Below are 17,449 nucleotides of genomic sequence, written 5' to 3'. Positions count from 1 at the left end.
CTTCTTCTGCTCCTTTCCAGGATTCAAGTGCCCCATTTGCTCCAAATCCGTGGCTTCCGATGAAATGGAAATGCACTTTATCATGTGTCTGAGCAAGCCCCGCCTCTCCTACAACGGTAAGTCAGCCGGGGCTCCTGCTGCTGGGCTGAGTGGTAGCATTGGTGGATGCTGCTTGGGGCAACTGCTTTGGGACGTTCCTTGGAAGGTAGAGCCCCCTCTATCCGGTTTGTGGCCAGCATGTATTCCCAGCCAGTTCCCCTTTCTCGCTGCCTTTCATGTAAGCTCTCTACTTGTGTTTATGGGAGTTGTGTTTATGGGAGTTGTGGGACTGCAACTCCCATAAACCCCCAGCCAGCATCTTGGGAGTTGTAGTCCAGCACATATAGAGGGCTCCTGGTTAGAGAAGGCTGGTGTAAGCTGTCCTGCAAGGTGTCTAACAGAGTCCTGCCCTCCCAGACTGGGCTTCTTCTGCTGGCCTCCCCTGTGTTGCTCAGGGCTATGTGCCATAAAGCAAAACAAAATTACGCACCAAAAAAGGCCAAATCCTGTTATGAGGGGTGGCTAAGCCAGCGTTATGCAATATGGTTCATGGTCGCAAAAATATGTGCAAGTGGGCAGAGATGCTGGGATTTCTTAATTTTTCAGCTGAGGGGTTTTTTGATGTGGTACTCGGGAGGAGTCCAGTGTTGAAAGGAATTGCCTGTTCATAGTTTCCATGTGGTCTAGCACAGGGGCGGGCAAGTTGTGGTACTCCAGATGTTGTTGAACTGCAGTCCCATCAGCCCCGGCGAACACAACCAGTGTTTGCGGGTGATGAGAGTTGTAATGCAGCGACATCTGAAGGGTCACAGGCTCCCTACCCCTGATTAAGTGCTATGGACTACAACTCCCGTCATCTCTGCCAGCGCGCCCGATTGTCAGGGATGATAGGAGTTGTATTGCAGCAACATCTGGAGGGCGACAGGTTCCCTACCTCCGGTCGGGCTTGTGGCGGGGGGAGGGGGGAGCATGGACCATGGGTGTAGCCCAGTAACCCAGTGTGACTTGTTCAGCCCTGTGCCCAGAGCCGGTGTCCTCCTGCCTGTCTCAGGGTGGCAGAAGTAGAGCATCAGCCTTGCCCAGCGCTGCTGCAAGTTGCTCTGTTGGGGCCTGGCTCGCTCTAGGCTTGGCGAGGGGCGGACTCCCCCCTCCCCCCCCGAAACGAGCGTGCTTGCCTCCGCAGCGAGGGGCCCAGTGGATTGACTGGCACCTGCTCCCGCTGTCGGTGCCAGGCTGCGTGCATCCCACAGTGCCCCTGACGTAGCAGGGGATCCGCCCAGGCTGCGCTGGCAGAGATGGCGCCAGGCAGCTCCCGGGCTGTGAGCTAGAAATCAGGTCAGGGGGAGGAGCCGGCTGCTCAGCATCACGGCCAGGCCTTCCCCAGCCTGCTGGCAGCAGCCTGCGATAGGAAGGGCAGCTCCACCCCCAGAAACGCCTCGGCCTGCCAAAGTGAGCGGGGCCGGAGCAGAGGTGCCTTGTGCAGAGGTGCTGGAGGACGGGACGGGATGCGAGCAAGCGCAGCTGGTTTCCCGTCCCTCCCTGCCTCCTTCCACTCCCGCTACGACGGTCCCTTTCTTCTCTCCCCCTCCCCATCTGTGAACCCTTGGCATGCAGCCAGCATGCTCCTACACAGGGTTGTGTCAGGTCAGACAATGCAGGGGGAGTAGGATTTCTGAAAGCAAAACCTCGGTGCTTAGCAACACTGCCATCCCCCCCCCCCCAATCACACACACAAAATTACGTTGCTGTCACCTTTATTGCTTATTTTTGGAGTCGTAAAGCAAAGGAGGGTTTTCACTGAATTGCGTTCAAGGCGAGGACAATGGAATGCTGACTTCATGAGCCAGTTTCCTTTGATGCCTTTTGGTATGGACTGACCAGCTTTCTTGGCTTGTATTGGGAGAGTTCAGGAGGAGTAGCACGTTGCATTATTAGGACTGTCAACCAATTAAAGATCTTCTAATCAATTCCACTGCCTTCTAACCCATTGATTAGATTTTGTGCATCCTTAACTATTGCAACCGCACAAAAGGTTCTTTTGCCACACTGCATACAGATCACAATTCTTTAAATATGCACACTTCACATTTAAAAAAGAAAAAAAAAGCTATTGCTTCATGTCTAAGAAGGCCATATTGGTGGTAGTGTTCTGGATCTTCTTAAATTTGCTAGCTTACCTGGTGGGAGAATAGAAAGAGTCTCCTGAAATTAGTATTCCCAGACTGAATAATAAATTCTCAGAGTGAATAATCAAGGTATGTTCTATAAAATGAACACTCTATAACATGTGCCCTAAATGTATTAGAAGTGCGATAGCCAAACAAGTATAAACAAAGAAACAAACAAACTGGGCAAAGGTTGCAGTAAAGCTCCCACAATTACAGAGTGGTTTGACACAAATGCCACAGCAAACCATGATTGTGCTAACCACAGTTTAGAACTCAAACAATGGTCTGAGCTTCCAAACATGTGACCTTACAGATGTTGAGTTAGTTTGTTCCTGAGTTTTTTCTGTTTACCCTCAGACATGTGTGCAGCTGTGGCTTGATTCTCAACACACCATTTGCATTTGACCTGAAATAATTTGAGGAAAAACTTTAAAGCACACTTAATGTAATTTAAGTCTTATATTACACAGAATTTTTTATTGGAATACTCAGTCTCCTGAAAAAGCCAAATTACAACTTTGAAACTTCCAAGGTATTGTATTTGTAATTGGCATCCATTCATTGTTGCTAATGAACTTATGAGATGGAATTTTTTCCACAGAATGAATAAGCCCTAGAAAATTTTTCACCCCACCTCAGTAGCTACATCCACGGTCTGAGCTCCATTTCTCTTTGTTCATGGAAGGATGCTTTTTGGAACACCAGCAAGATTAGCTTCATCAGACTAGTAATGTTCGCAGTTGAGTGAGGTGTGTTTAAAAGATGCAATTTAAGATTTAATTATCAGGTTGCACTAGGTTGCTTGGAATATCGAGTTGTCTTGATGGGAAAGTCACTGTCATGAGTGGAGCAGACACACCCCAACATCTGTGTAGGGAAGCTAAGCTAAGTTTAAATGGGGCACCCTTAGTGCAGCCTTCCCCAACCTGGTGCCCTCCAGATGTGCTATACATCTCCCACCATTCCCAGTCAGCACAGCCAGTGGTAGTCCAACACATCATGTCTTTGTGCCATCTAGGCACTGGTCAGAACCCTTGAATGGGATAGCCTAGGCTTCCCTTGAATTGCATGCACAATTAACAGAATGGATATATAGTCTGCATCGAGGCCTATCTGCATCAGGGTTAGGCAACCTAGTGCCCTCCAGATGTTTTGGGCTACAACTCCCATCGTTCCCAGTCTTCATGGGAGTTATAGCCCAAAACATCTGGAAGGCACCAAGTTGCCTGTCACTGTTTGTGCGTCCTCCTTGTGGGTTTCCCTTAGGGAGCTGATTGGCCACTGTGCGAACAGAATGCTGGACTAGATGAACCCTTGGTCTGATCCAGCAAAGCTCTTCTTATGTTCTTATGCTGTTTCCCTGCTGTTTTCCTATACAACCTGCTTTCAGAGTAGGAAAACTGTTAACATTTGAAGCAGCCATCAAATAAACTAGTCTGCAAAACATGGGACTTCTCTTCAGGCTTGTACATTGGATATAACTCACAGGCTGCCTTCCTATATTTTACAGTCTAGTTGTCTTTGTATGCTGGTTTTTGAGACCCACACAGCTCGCACTAAGATGCTGACATTGTAAAGTAATCAGTTGTCTGTTGAACAGTTCTTCCCTCCCGCCACTATTTTTTTGCAGAGGGTTTTTTGTCCTCTTCTCCCTGGCCAAGAAAAGTGGTGGCTATCCTTCCATCCTAGATGCGTTCAGCTTGTGCTGGGGGCAAATCCCAGAGGGCTGCCGCTTGATGTGTCTGACAGGGCTCAGCCATGACTACGCAACTTGCTGTTGTCCTGAAGCCATGCAGCCTCTGGCTCTTCCTGACCTTTCCCAGCCTGGTGCTTGCCAGATGAGTTAGACAGCAATTCCCTAATCCCCAGCCAGCATAGAAATAGAGGGGTATTTAACCCTTTCCCATCTGCTGCGGTCTGGGTCAAGGCCCTCCATGCCTGCAATTTATATTGCCAAATAGTGATCCATTAAAACAAATGGAATCTTTTAATGGATCACTGCTGCAGGTGTTGGGGCCTTGATCCAGACTGCAGCAGGGGGGAAGGGTTAAAGCTTCCCTACCCCCTCATACTGATCTCTGTCCAGATCAGGATCCCAGCGCTTACTCTAGAGGAAATGAAGGGGGAAAGGCTAGCTATGTTTTTTAAGTAACATGTTCTTTGGTCCTCCCTGAGGCAGTAAACCTGTGTCAGGAAGGTGCCACTGCAGGTGAGACCTCACATTATGGGACGTTCCTTTATGGGGGGAAAAAACCTTCCACAGACACGCTCCGCCATATCGAAAGCTAGGTTAGAGGCCTTCTCACTGACACACTATCTTTGTGTATGAATGTGGTTTTTTTGCTGAGAAAGTGGGCCTTCCTCATGTGAGCCCTCACCTGTAGTCCGAAGAAATACAGTCTGGGCACAGGTTTTACCATCTTTGTGAGAACTAGGCCCAAGTCTAGTTCTCACTCATCTTGAATGTCTCACACTGGAGGCATTCAAGATGAGGCTGGACAGCCATCTGTCGGGGATGCTCTGACTTGGATTCCTGCATTGAGCAGGGGGTTGAGCTCGATGGCCTTGTGGGCCCCTTCCAACCCTACTATTCTTTTCTATGAACTAGGCCCAAGTCTCCAGCGATAACCACCCGACATCTGCCAGAAAAGTCCTCTTTTCAATAGAGGTGCAGCATTTCAGTAGACATGGCAGGAACAGGCACCGTCTTAGCTCATGCTCAAGACTCATTGTGCAAAGAAGTCACAAGTGTCAGTAGCCCACGTGTTTGCACATGCCTGCATAAGTCCTTTTGTGGTCTAAAAGAGAGGCAGAACTACTTTTTCCAAAACCGGATGGCTTGGAGGCTGTTCTGACTCGGCACAAATGAGCGAGGGAGCAGTTCTTCACGAGGTGGCTGCCGAGGGAAGCAGGGCTGTCTTCCCTGTGTTATGGGCCTTGGTCTCCCTTTCGAGAGGGGAATGTTGGCGAAGAGGAGGAGCTGATTTCTGCCCGCCTCTCTCTCTCTCTCTGTCCCTGCAGATGACGTGCTGACAAAGGATGCAGGCGAGTGTGTCATCTGCCTGGAGGAGCTCCTGCAGGGGGACACAATAGCTCGCCTTCCCTGCCTGTGCATTTACCACAAGAGGTAGAGTATGAAGAAGGCTTTGTTCAGCCTCCTCTCTGGGAAGTCCCTGAGGTGGGGTAACGTTGGCTTGGCTTATACAGGGCTCCCGGAAATGCCCGGGCCTGTCCTGCAGCACCCCCATATTTATTTGTTATTTACTGGCGAATGGACCTGGCTTCGCACAGGTTGAAATCGCCTTTCGTTGATACGGAGAAGCCTTCAAGCAAGCTTACACAACGGTCAGAGCTGGGCACGTTGTGCCCGCCCTGCCTGAGTGAAGGCATGCCTGCTGCCTGCCCCTAGACGCGTCCCCTGCCACGGTCAACCCCTGTAGCCCCCTGAGGGAGAGGTCTGTCCACTCCATCCCCCTTAGGAGGGGCTGCCCCACAGCAGGGGCGGGGCAGGCCTAAAACACAGCCCACTAATCTCCCCTGGCTTCAGACTGTGCTAGTTAGGGAAGTCTTCACCCTAGTGGCTGAAGATGTAACTGCACACTTGCACCACGCAGACACATTAAAATTAATTTAAATAATTAGTGCATTTTAAAAACAAAATAACCACTCTAGGGTCCCCTTAGCATGCATACCAAGTTTCAGGTATCTAGGTTTCATGGTCTTGGTGCTATGGCACTAAAGAAGGACAGGCACACATCCTCTTTTATTATTATAGATTTATTTGTTTGTGGTATTTCTATACCGCCTTTCTGAAGCCAACCAAGGCAGTTTACAAAAAACTCATAAAGCAATTAAATAAAAACATAGTAAAACAGTAAAAGCAACCTTAAAAACCATAACGGCTTCAGGACTCCCACAGGTGCTCCTTCTTCCCCTAGATCCTTGTGTTTTGTGCCAGTACAGTGATGCTGTTCCTTGTCCAATTTCTTTTGTCAAGTTTGGGCAGGTGCTGAGCCTCAAAGGAGCTCCCTTGCGAAGAGCCTGGCACCAGCCCTAATGATGCATAGTGATGGATCCTTTTCTGACACACCCACCTTCTCTTCTGCAGTTGTATAGATTCCTGGTTTGAAGTGAACAGATCCTGCCCGGAACACCCCTCGGATTGACCCTGGCGATGCTCGCTGACCTCTCCCAAGGTGAGGGTTTGCTGGCTTGGGTCAGAAATCTCTTGGCTGGCTGGGGCATGCTGGGAGATGTAGAACTTTTTTTCTGTCTAAACATGCATGGGATTTCAGCTTAATAGTTTAAACATAGAAAACTTTAGCGAAACAGAAACAAGCACAAGGCAGTAGATGAATACACACTATATAAATGAAAAGGTTACCAAACCCAACAGCTTTATAACAAAAAATTAACAATTCCTGGGTCATTGTTTACCAGACAGATGAATCCCTAAACAATCAAATGTATTATATGTATAGAAATTAAAAGAGATATCATCAGCTGACTAACAAAATCTGCCAGTGATCACTGAACAGAAACACAATATTTGGATAGCTTTGCAATTTGTGAATCTGATTTGTCTACATGAGTTGCAAACTGGAAGTAAACTCTCATAAATGCCCCTGGCTTACATTTGCCAAACTTGCTAATCTTTGGGTAAATTTTTCTGGTAATACTTGGAGCATATTTTTGCACACTACTGAGCCTCACTATTACTGTCTGTGCTGCAATGAACAAATAGCAGGATACACCCTTAGTGGAGTGAACACCTTGTTTGTTTATGAGTATTTATAAACTGCTTATTTCTACAGATTTCAAATCACAAAACGGAAAAATATAAAAATATAAAACCAATACATAGAATATATTGTATGTTGTTGTTGTTGTTGTTGTTGTTCAGTCGTTCAGTCGTGTCCGACTCTTCGTGACCCCATGGACCATAGCACGCCAGGCCTTCCTGTCCTGCGCTCTCTCCCGGAGCGTGCTCAAGTTCATATTCATTGCATCCGTGATGCTATCTAGCCATCTCATCCTCTGCCGTCCCCTTCTCCTTTTGCCTTCAGTCTTTCCCAGCATCAGGGTCTTTTCCAGGGAGTTTTCTCTTCGCATTAGGTGGCCAAAATATTGGAGCTTCAGCTTCATTATCTGTCCTTCCAATGAGCACTCAGGGTTGATTTCCTTTAGGATGGACTGATTTGACCTCCTTGCAGTCCAGGGGACTCGTAAGAGTCTTCTCCAGCACCACAGTTCGAAAGCATCAATTCTTCGGCGCTCAGCCTTCCTTATAGTCCAGCTCTCACAGCCATACATTACTACTGGGAAAACCATAGCTTTGATTAGACGGACTTTTGTCGGCAAGGTGATGTCTCTGCTTCTTACTATGCTGTCTAGGTTGGCCATAGCTTTCCTCCCAAGGAGCAAGCGTCTTTTAATTTCATGGCTACAGTCACCGTCTGCGGTGATCTTGGAGCCCAAGAAAGTAAAATCTGTCACTGCTTCCATTTCTTCCCCTTCTATATGCCAGGAAGTGATGGGGCCAGATGCCATGATCTTCGTTTTTTTAATGTTGAGTTTCAAACCAGCTTTTGCACTCTCCTCTTTCACCCTCAACAAGAGGCTCTTGAGATCCTCTTCGCTTTCTGCCATTAGGGTGGTATCGTCCGCATATCGGAGGTTGTTGATAATTCTCCCAGCAATCTTAATTCCGACCTCTGATTCATCCAACCCGGCATTTCTCATGATGTACTCTGCATATAAGTTAAATAAGCAGGGTGACAATATGCAGCCTTGTCGTACTCCTTTCCCAATTTTGAACCAATCGGTTGTTCCATCTCTGGTTCTTACTGTTGCTTCTTGACCCTCGTACAGGTTTCTCAGGAGACAGGTAAGGTGGTCTGGTACTCCCATCACTTTCAGAATTTGCCACAGTTTGTTGTGATCCACACAATCAAAGGCTTTAGCGTAGTCAATGAAGCAGAAATAGACGTTTTTCTGGAATTCTCTTGCTTTCTCCATGATGCAGCGAATGTTGGCGATTTGATCTCTAGTTCCTCTGCCTCTTCGAAACCCAGCTTGTACTTCCGGTAGTTCTCGGTTCGCATACTGATGAAGCCTAGCTTGTAGGATTTTGAGCATCACCTTGCTGGCATGTGAAATGAGCGCAATGGTGCGGTAGTTTGAACACTCTTTGGCGTTGCCCTTCTTTGGAATTGGAATGTAAACTGACCTTTTCCAGTCTTGTGGCCACTGTTGAGTGTTCCAGATTTGTTGGCATATTGAATGCAGCACTTGAACAGCATCATCTTTTAGGATTTTAAATAGCTCGGCTGGAATACTGTCATCTCCGCTAGCTTTGTTGTTACTAATGCTTCCTAAGGCCCACTTGACTTCACTCTCGAGGATGTCCGGCTCAAGTTCAGTGACCGCACTATCATGGCTATCAGGGACATTCAGATCTTTCCTGTATAGTTCCTCTGTGTATTCTTGCCACCTCTTCTTAATCTCATCTGCTTCTGTTAGGTCCCTGCCTTCTTTGTCCTTTATCATGCCCGTCTTTGCACAAAACGTTCCCTTGAGATCTCCAATTTTCTTGAAGAGATCTCTAGTCTTTCCCATTCTGTTGTTTTCCTCGATTTCTTTGCATTGTTCATTTAAGAAGGCCTTCTTGTCTCTCCTTGCTATTCTCTGGAACTCTGCATTCAGTTGGCTATATCTTCCCCTTTCTCCCTTGCTTTTCGCTTCCCTTCTTTCGTGAGCTACTTGTAAAGCCTCATCAGACAGCCACTTTGCTTTCTTGCATTTCTTTTTCTTTGGGTGGATTTCGTTGCTGCCTCCTGAACAATGTTACGGACCTCCGTCCATAGTTCCTCAGGCACTCTGTCTATCAGGTCTAATCCCTGAAATCTATTCCTCACCTCCACTGTATATTCATCAGGGATAGGATTTAGGTCATACCTGAACGGTTTAGTGGTTTTCCTGACGTTCTTCAATTTAAGCCGAAATTTTGCAAGAAGCAGCTCATGATCTGAGCCACAGTCAGCTCCAGGTCTTGTTTTTACTGACTGTATGGAGCTTCTCCATCTTTGGCTGCAAAGGACATAATCAATCTGATTTCGATATTGACCATCTGGTGACGTCCATGTGTAGAGTCGCCTCTTGTGCTGTTGGAAAAGAGTGTTTGCTATGATCAGCATGTTCTCTTGGCAAAACTATTAGCTTTTGTCCTGCTTCATTTTGTACACCAAGGCCATGCCTGCCTGTTATCCCGGTGATTTCTTGACTTCCTACTTTATCATTCCAATCCCCTATGATGAAGAGGACATCTTTTTTTGGTGTTAGTTCTAGAAGGTGTTGTAGGTCTTCATAGAACCGATCAACCTCAGCTTCTTCGGCATCAGTGGTTGGGGCATAGACTTGAATTACTGTGATGTTGAATGGTTTGCCTTGGATTCGTACTGAGATCATTCTATCATTTTTAAGATTGTACCCCAGTACTGCTTTTCCCACCCTTTTGTTGACTATGAGTGCTACTCCATTTCTTCTAAGGGATTCTTGCCCACAATAGTAGATATGATGGTCACCTGAATTAAATTTGCCCATGCCTGTCCATTTTAGTTCACTGATTCCCAAGATGTCGATGTTCAATCTTGCCATCTCATGTTTGACCACCTCCAGCTTACCTTGATTCATTGATCTGACATTCCAGGTTCCTAAACAATATTGTTCTTTACAGCATCGGATTTTCTTTTCACCACCAGACACATCCACAGCTGAGTGTCCTTTCGGGTTTGGCCCAGCCGCTTCACTCTTTCTGGCGCTACTTGGAAATACCCTCTGCTCTTCCCCAGTAGCATATTGGACACCTTCCGACCTGAGGGGCTCATCTTCCGGCGTCATCTCTTTTAGCCTTGTGATACGTTCCATGGGGTTTTCTTGGCAAGAATACTGGAGTGGGTTGCCATTTCCTTCTCCAGTGGACCACATTTTGTCAGAACTCTCTGCCATGACCTGTCCGTCTTGGGTGGCCCTGCACGGCATAGCTTATGGCTTCACTGAGTTACGCAAGCCCCTTCGCCACAACAAGGCAGTGATCCATGAAGGGGGTATGTACACACCCACAAGAATAACATAGATGGAAGATGAAGCTACTCTGGGAAGACTTGCATAAGCAGAAGTGTCTTCAACGTGTTACTAAAACTGAGAGTAGTCCACACATGTCTAAGCTCAGTGGGGGAGGTCATTCCACATACTAGGTGCCACCACATTGAAGGCCTTGTTCCAGAGAACCATGGGGCAGACCTCAGGAGGGCCTCACCAGATGATCTCAAGGACTGAATGGCCGTATAAGGGATTTATAACTTTTTAGAATTATTTAGCAAAAGTACCCTTTGGTCATGTGACGTAGGATAATCAATTTTGTTTAAAACAATGAACTGATGTTCAAATTAACAGGTACATTCTGTGTTCTACTGCAAAAAGTGAAAACATGTTTCTGGGATATGGTGATGATCACACTGCCTAGCCCCGCCTTACTGTCTACCACTTGGGAAGCTGACACATTTTGAGTTGACTCACCAAGGTTTGCAGGGTGTTTTGCTGCATGGTACCCTGTTCTCTGCTATTTCCCCCCAGGTTACACTGGGTTTAGAAACACATTTCAGTGTTATAAAATCAGGCACAGAAAAAGGATTTCAATTTTCTTCTACTGAAAGCTTGTACTTGTTTCACAACACAGGGTGCATTTATTGGTATAACCACAATAGGAGATTTCTCATCTTGTGGTGAGAGTTCCCCGGTTGTTGTTTGTTAAGTTTAAATTCCCCTTAGTTTTTAGTGTTGTATGTATCTCAAGAGCCAGGCCTTTCTCATCATTCACATCCTTCCTTTGCTCCAGAATATTCCCCTTCCTCTAAGCTTATGTGGCTTCTTGTCCTCTCAGTTGGATGTGCTAGCATGCATCCAGGCATTTGGGGAAAGTCCCTGAAGAAGGTAGGAGTTCCCACCTACACTGTGCTCAAAATAGGAAACTAGTTGCATGGGATATACAACTCACTCTGTCCCCATGATTCTGGGTTCAACCAGGGGGTTGGACTTGATGGCCTTGCAGGCCCCGTGCAACCCTACTATTCTATGAACCTGCACTTGTGTATCCAACCCGCTTAGAGCCACGTGTCTCAACTTAACGCATGGTTTGGTTTGAACCCAGCCTGAGCACCCAAATCATTACCGCTCGCTGCATAGCTCCAAAGCCGAGAGCTTTCCCTAGTCCCCTGCTAGTTTCCGTGCCCTAGCTGTGCAGGGATTCCCATGCTAGCTGCACAGTTCGACCACTGCCAGCCCACAAAGGCTGCCAGGCAGGATGGAGAGAGCAAGCATGGGGCAGAAGCTGAAATGACAGCTCTCGTGGGGGAAGAGACCCAAGTCCCAGCCGCAGGGCCCAGGGGGTTGCAAATCCAGTCAATATCAGATAGAGCAGATATTGCACAAGAGCGGAACACACGAGAAAGGAGGGAGTCCCAGAGGCGTCAGTGGTTGAAGTTCTCCTGCCAGGGTTGTGCTTCGGCTGCAGGGGCTGGCAGATCTCAGGCTTGTGGGATCTGTCTTACTATGACCCTGACATCCACCAGCAAGAACCTAGTGCAAAAGATGAAGACCACGAGTGCTTCTAGACCGAGCCATTATTGTGCAGTCACTATGTAATCAGCCTGCCTTCTTCGCATAATTTGACGAGGGATCCAGATGATGGAGTCTTCTACTTGTAAACACCCCCCCCATCTTTCCCCACCACTTCTTCCATTTGTTTTCTTACCAGATTTTTAAAAAACATGTAGTATCTGCACAGTGGGTTGTATCCAACGTTGGTCTGTCTTAAGCCCCATTCATTTCAATGGGTCTGCTCTAAGCGGAACAGATACTGGATATAACCTCATGTATTTCAGTTGCTCGCACTAGGAGCCCTCCATCTGGAAGCGCCTGCAGAAATGAAGGATTCTGAGCCCAGGCATTTGTTTTTTAATACCAAAATCGGATGGCGCTCACAGTCCTTCCAAAAACAAACCCGCTGTGGTTACCCCAAGCATACTTCATTTCTGCAGCATAATTTCGGGTGGGAGGTGAGTCCCTTCGTTGCTGCTGCTGTTAAACAACTGGGAGTCCTTGTCAGTCTACTGCGAATCATCCAGAAGTCTACCAGTAGATCCAAATCTACTTGTTGCCCACCCATTTTAATGCATCCTTCTCTGGTCCTTTTGTGGCATAAAAAATCATAAGCAAGTGCAGCAACTTGTACTTGAGTAATCATAACCGTGAAGACAGAAGCAGTTGCTGATGTGGGGGAGGATGTGGCAATGGTTTTTATAAAGTTGTATCAATGGATTTGTTTCCTGAGCAAGCCGGGAAGTGAGGAGGTTTGCTTCTAAGATCCTGGAGTCCTCTCTGTGCACCTGCCGGGCACTGATCCTGCTTTTTCTCTCAACAGGTCACCCCACCATCCATCCTTCCCACACCCAACCTTCTCCAAGCGAGCTCTGGAACCTACTGGGATGACAGTCTGGGGCCTTTGTGTTAACTTCTCAACTTTAAAAAAGGGCAGACAAGACCCCCAAAGAGGAGCCGTGGCCTTTGCAGGGCCCAACCTCGGCCACTGCCAACAGGGGAAGAGAGGAGCGCTGCAGCACCCGAGGCCAACAGCTATCCCCCTCCCACGGCGCCATGATGTTTGGGCCAGACCCGGCCGCTAGCCAAACGGAGCATGAGAGTCGCTGCCATCTGACAAGAACCCGGCCCTCCTCCTGCCACACGCAGGTCACACCTTTGCACTGACAGGGTGGTGGTGGTTCCCTCCCACTCCTTTTCCCCCTCAGAACAAGAAGAGAACCCCTCCCCACCCCCCTGGCCTGCCTACCCACATCCTGAGGAGGAAAGGGCATTTTCTGTCACGTTTTTTGAAGGCGTTGTAGGTTTGTCTTTCAAGTGTTTACAAAACAGCCATTTTGTGTCAACTGATGTGTGTTCCTGGTGATGTTTACAAGACTGCATCCTCGTGGCCTCCCAGCCAGAGCCACTCTGGCAGTTGAGGAGCTGAATTTCCCAAGACCTTTCTCTTCTCTCCCCTCTGCGCCCCTCTGCCTTGCCTGGGGGACAACCCACCTCATTGCCAAAAGTCCCCTGGCTTTTCCTTCCTCTTAGTCTCGGTTTGAACTCCCCGCTCCGGAGCGGCTTTGGGGGCATTCTGAAGAGCTGTTGCCATTCACAAGTGTCCTGCTAAGATGCCCGAAACTTTCTCAGCCCTGTGTGGAAAATAAACAGCGATTTTTCTTAAACAACACACACACACCCCTTCACCAATCCACATTTGAGCACGAAGCAGAGACCGTCTCAGCCATGGGAAAAGCCCCTGCAGGTAGCTTCCATCCAGCAGGAAAGGTATCTGTATTTATATAGTAAAAAGAAAAACTTTAAAAAATAAAAAAAAAAACATTCAAAGCTTGGGAAGGGAAACTTCCCCTATTAGTCAAGGTGTTTTGATATGGTATTAAATAATGTTCAATAAAATAGTCACCGTTATTTTATTTCAGTTGTATTCTTAGTTGTCAGATTGGCTCGGGAAATGGTGAGTGTGTACTTTACCAATCATATGTCTACAGCTGGGTTTTTTCTTCTTCTTTGAACCTTGAAATGTCACCACAAGGTAAGAAATCCCTATCATGGCCAGCTAGACAGTAAAGCAAGCGCTTGGAGGGGGTACGTCTACACATGAAGCAGCGTGTAATGTCAGAGGTGTGTCCTGCCATGAATATGTGCTTGTGACACTGAAGCTTCTGCCATTGATTGGCTGAGCTGCTGTCGGGTTGGACTCGATCTTATAGGCCCCTTCCAACCCTACTAATCTATGATGGCATGGAATGTTCAGTTGCTCAGAGAGCAGAGCAGTTTGCAGTCAGTTTCTTTGAGCGATGGAAAAGTCTGTTTGGCTGGGATTAAAACCTCACACAGGATGGCTGAGAACTAGAAAGAAGCCCCTGTGCCCTAAGGAAGCGAAAAGACAAGGAGCCCGGGACAAGATAGAAGGGCAAAGGGTAGACGACACACCAAGAAAGGACCTGAAGAAATGAATGGTGGCAGGGTGTGGGGAAGCTTGAGGAAAAGGGCAGAGGAGACTGATTTGAAAAAAGCACAGTCGAGAGGGAGCTTTGAAGAGACCTCATGGTGGCTAAGATTGGGGGGACATGGATTAAAGAGGGAAGAAGAGAGAGAGAGAGACCCAATCGTGGCATGGGAAAGAAGGCACTGTGGCTTATTTCCATAATTGCCCCTACTGGTGTGGGTGGCGATGTCAGGCAAACCCAGGCAGCGTGGCTTGTTGGAGTGGGCAGCAGCCCTCAAATAGGCCATGGGCTGTGATTGGGTTGCTGCCCACTCCCACCAAGCCATGCCGCCCAGATTCACACAAGCCACAGTAAGCCAGGCGCCCAGCACACCGCGGCAGCCCCCGCGGCCAGATTAAGACATGGTAGGCTGTCATGTTGTGCAACCTAGCCCAAAATGTGGCGGTGGGGGCAGAGAGTCAGGGTGGATGAAAGAAGTGGAGCAAACCTTTTGACCACGGCCCGCAAAGTGGAGGTCATATGCAGGGCTTAGGGCTGAGGTGGACTGTGCATTATTGGTGGAAAGGAGCCAAAGCACATGGTAGCCCTGGGTCTGGGCTCAGGGCCAGCCTTCCCCAACCTGGCACCCTCCAGATGTGTTGGACTGCAACTGCCATCAGCCCTGGCCAGCCTGGCCAATGGTCAGGAATACTATATTGTCCAAAACAACTGGAAGGCATCTGGTTGAGGAAGGCTACTCTAGACCTTGATGAGGGAATTCTGCAGTTGCATCGTGAGCTGGCAACCCTAAGAAGGCAACAAGGGGCAAGTAGCAGCAGAGGTGGGGCTGAATTCAAAATAGCCAGCCAGTTCCTTGGCTGCAAGCTCACAGCCTTTTGTAATGTTACTGTTGATCAGCGCAGCCGTTAGGGAGGCAGGATGCTGCAGCCAGGTCTGTGTGGCTTTAAACCGCTGGGTCTTGCGTACATTTCTGCAGATGGAGCCATCTCCGGCATAGTGTACTCTGCTGTTATTGCTCCTCCTCCTGTGTGTACGGGGGGTGGGGACCAAGCAGGCATATGGGGCACTGGATCCCCAGCCCTTGAATGCTGAAAGTCTTGTTCAGCTATGTTCTCTGGCTTTGAAGAGTCAACAGGTGTCACCCACACAACTCCAAGCAGGAGTTCACCACCATGGGCTAGAAAGTTGTGTTTCCTGAACGTTATAGCTGAGACTCAGGAAGCACGATTCCACAACTGGTTCCACTGTCCGCAGCTTTTCCACACATATTGCATCCTATGCACATCCCTGCCTTCTATGGCTACAGTATCTCTTTCACACACCAGGTAACAATTCGGTTTCCAGCATTCTCCCACTGAAAATCAAGTGCCTTTTCCCAGGGGTGGCTGCATCTTTTGCTGCTTCTTATTGTGACTCACTGCTAAGTAATAACTAGTGCTGTGCCGAAAATCTAAATTCTTCCATTTTTGGCATTTCGTGCAGAAATGGAGGCAAAACAAAAACTGGTGAAAGGCTAGGAGAGGTGAGAATTTTGGAGAATTTTCTCCTTGGGGAGGGGGACAGGGTTGCCACATACTTTTTTTAAGTGTAGGCGGTTGTTGAGGGGTCTTTCTTTTTTAAAAAAACACCCCCTGCACTTGCAGGAACCCAGGACTCTTCTCCAGCTGGGAGTTCTTGAATGCCTATTGGAGAGAACGAGGTCACATGGTCTCCTGAGAGTTCAGAAAGAACTGCTGGGCTGGAGAAGTGTCCTGGGCTCCTGCAAGTGCAGGGGGTATTTTTTTAAAGAAATCGAAAGAAGACCCCTCAAGAATTGCCTACATTTTTTAAAAGGTATGTGGAAACCCTGTCCCCATCCCCAAGGAGACCATTCTCCGAAATTCTCCCCCTCCCTGCGAAAGAGGCCGATAATGCCTCCTTCACATGGAAAGAAAAAATTCCTGAAAACGGGGGGCAGGATTTGGCACATTAATAATAACCACAGAAGGGTTTGGGGGTACCTTTATCCTGTTGGACACTGTCCTCTTCACCACTGGGCTTAGTGCTTGATGGTTGGCTTTTACTGGGCTGAGCAAGGGGAGTTGTGTGGGTTAGGCTAGAGGAGTCGTTCCTCTTGGGACGGCCAGCACAAGTTGGAAAAAGCCTGGGTACCCTTCAGAAGCGATGTGAGAAAGGATGTGGCCAAGGGTTCGGTCAGTTTGCAGAGGAAGGAGCTCTGGGTGGCAGATTTAAAAGAACGAGTGTCTTGATTGTGATTCTGCCCCAAGCCTGGGGGGAAATGAGCGTATCTGTTTCAACCAGCTGTCCCTAAGCTGGTGCCTTCCGGATGTGTGGAACTACAACTGCCATCCCCAGACAGCATGGCCAATGGGAACAGCTGATCTAACTCAAGCTGTTGAACCTCATTCAGCCTGAGGGCCAAATTCAATTTCAGAGAAGCTCTCAGAGGCCACAATCCAGTGGTGGATGCAGCCAAAATATCAAAAATAGCAAATTTTTGGCTTTAAGCTCTTACTGGCAGTGACTGAGCCTTAGGAGAGGCATTTCAACCGCTTGGAACCAGAGGAAAAACTGCACAAAAGCCGGATCACCAAGCAATAGGCAACAATAGCTGGTGGAACTGGGACGCACCAGGGGGAGGGGGGGCCTTCTGGGGAAGCCCAGGTGGCCAGTTTGGGATAGATTTGGCCCCTGAGGTTCAACACTGTAGCCTCTGTTTCAAAGTTGTGTCAAGCGACTGTCTGACCAAGGCCCAGAACCCATGATGAAGCTATGTGGAAGGTGCTTTGTTTAAGCAGCAAGCTTGACTCTTAATGGGACAGAGGAAAGAGCACATTCTGTGAGAAAAGTGAGGAGTGAAACATTTTCCCGTCCCACAGACACTGAGAGGACCAGAAGGAACAGGTGCAACTTCCATTCCAAACCATGTCTCTGGATGCACCTCTTCCTTTCCCCCGTGTGAGGGAATAGCAACCACTTCCTAATATGGGAGAAATTTTACATGGTTGCAAGAGAAGACACAACCTGCCCTTGATGGTGGAGTGCCCAATCCCCCATCACCGGATTTTGCCTGTGCAGGGTTCACAGATACTCCAACCCTGAGGCCTCCTTACATTCTATATAGCAGGAGTT

General features: G+C 48.1%; 1 protein-coding gene across 2 annotated transcripts in view; it reads left to right on the top strand.

The window, feature by feature from the left end:
* Window positions 1-17,449, top strand: part of ZNRF1 (zinc and ring finger 1) — a 45,977-nt gene extending 28,528 nt beyond the window's left edge. Inside the window, exons 2-5 of one of the 2 annotated variants that reach the window (XM_084812191.1) lie at window positions 21-116; window positions 5,229-5,334; window positions 6,316-6,403; window positions 12,688-17,449. In XM_084812191.1, the coding sequence (XP_084668317.1) occupies window positions 21-116; window positions 5,229-5,334; window positions 6,316-6,373 (260 nt within the window). In that variant the 3' untranslated portion in view covers window positions 6,374-6,403; window positions 12,688-17,449. The other variant, XM_084812190.1, reaches the window with a different exon arrangement.

The sequence above is a fragment of the Heloderma suspectum genome, chromosome 8 (assembly GCF_057233095.1).
Source record: "Heloderma suspectum isolate Gila_16-S chromosome 8, 16-S_ref, whole genome shotgun sequence".
Taxonomy (NCBI): Eukaryota; Metazoa; Chordata; class Lepidosauria; order Squamata; family Helodermatidae; genus Heloderma; species Heloderma suspectum.
This window is presented reverse-complemented; position numbering and strand designations above follow the sequence as displayed.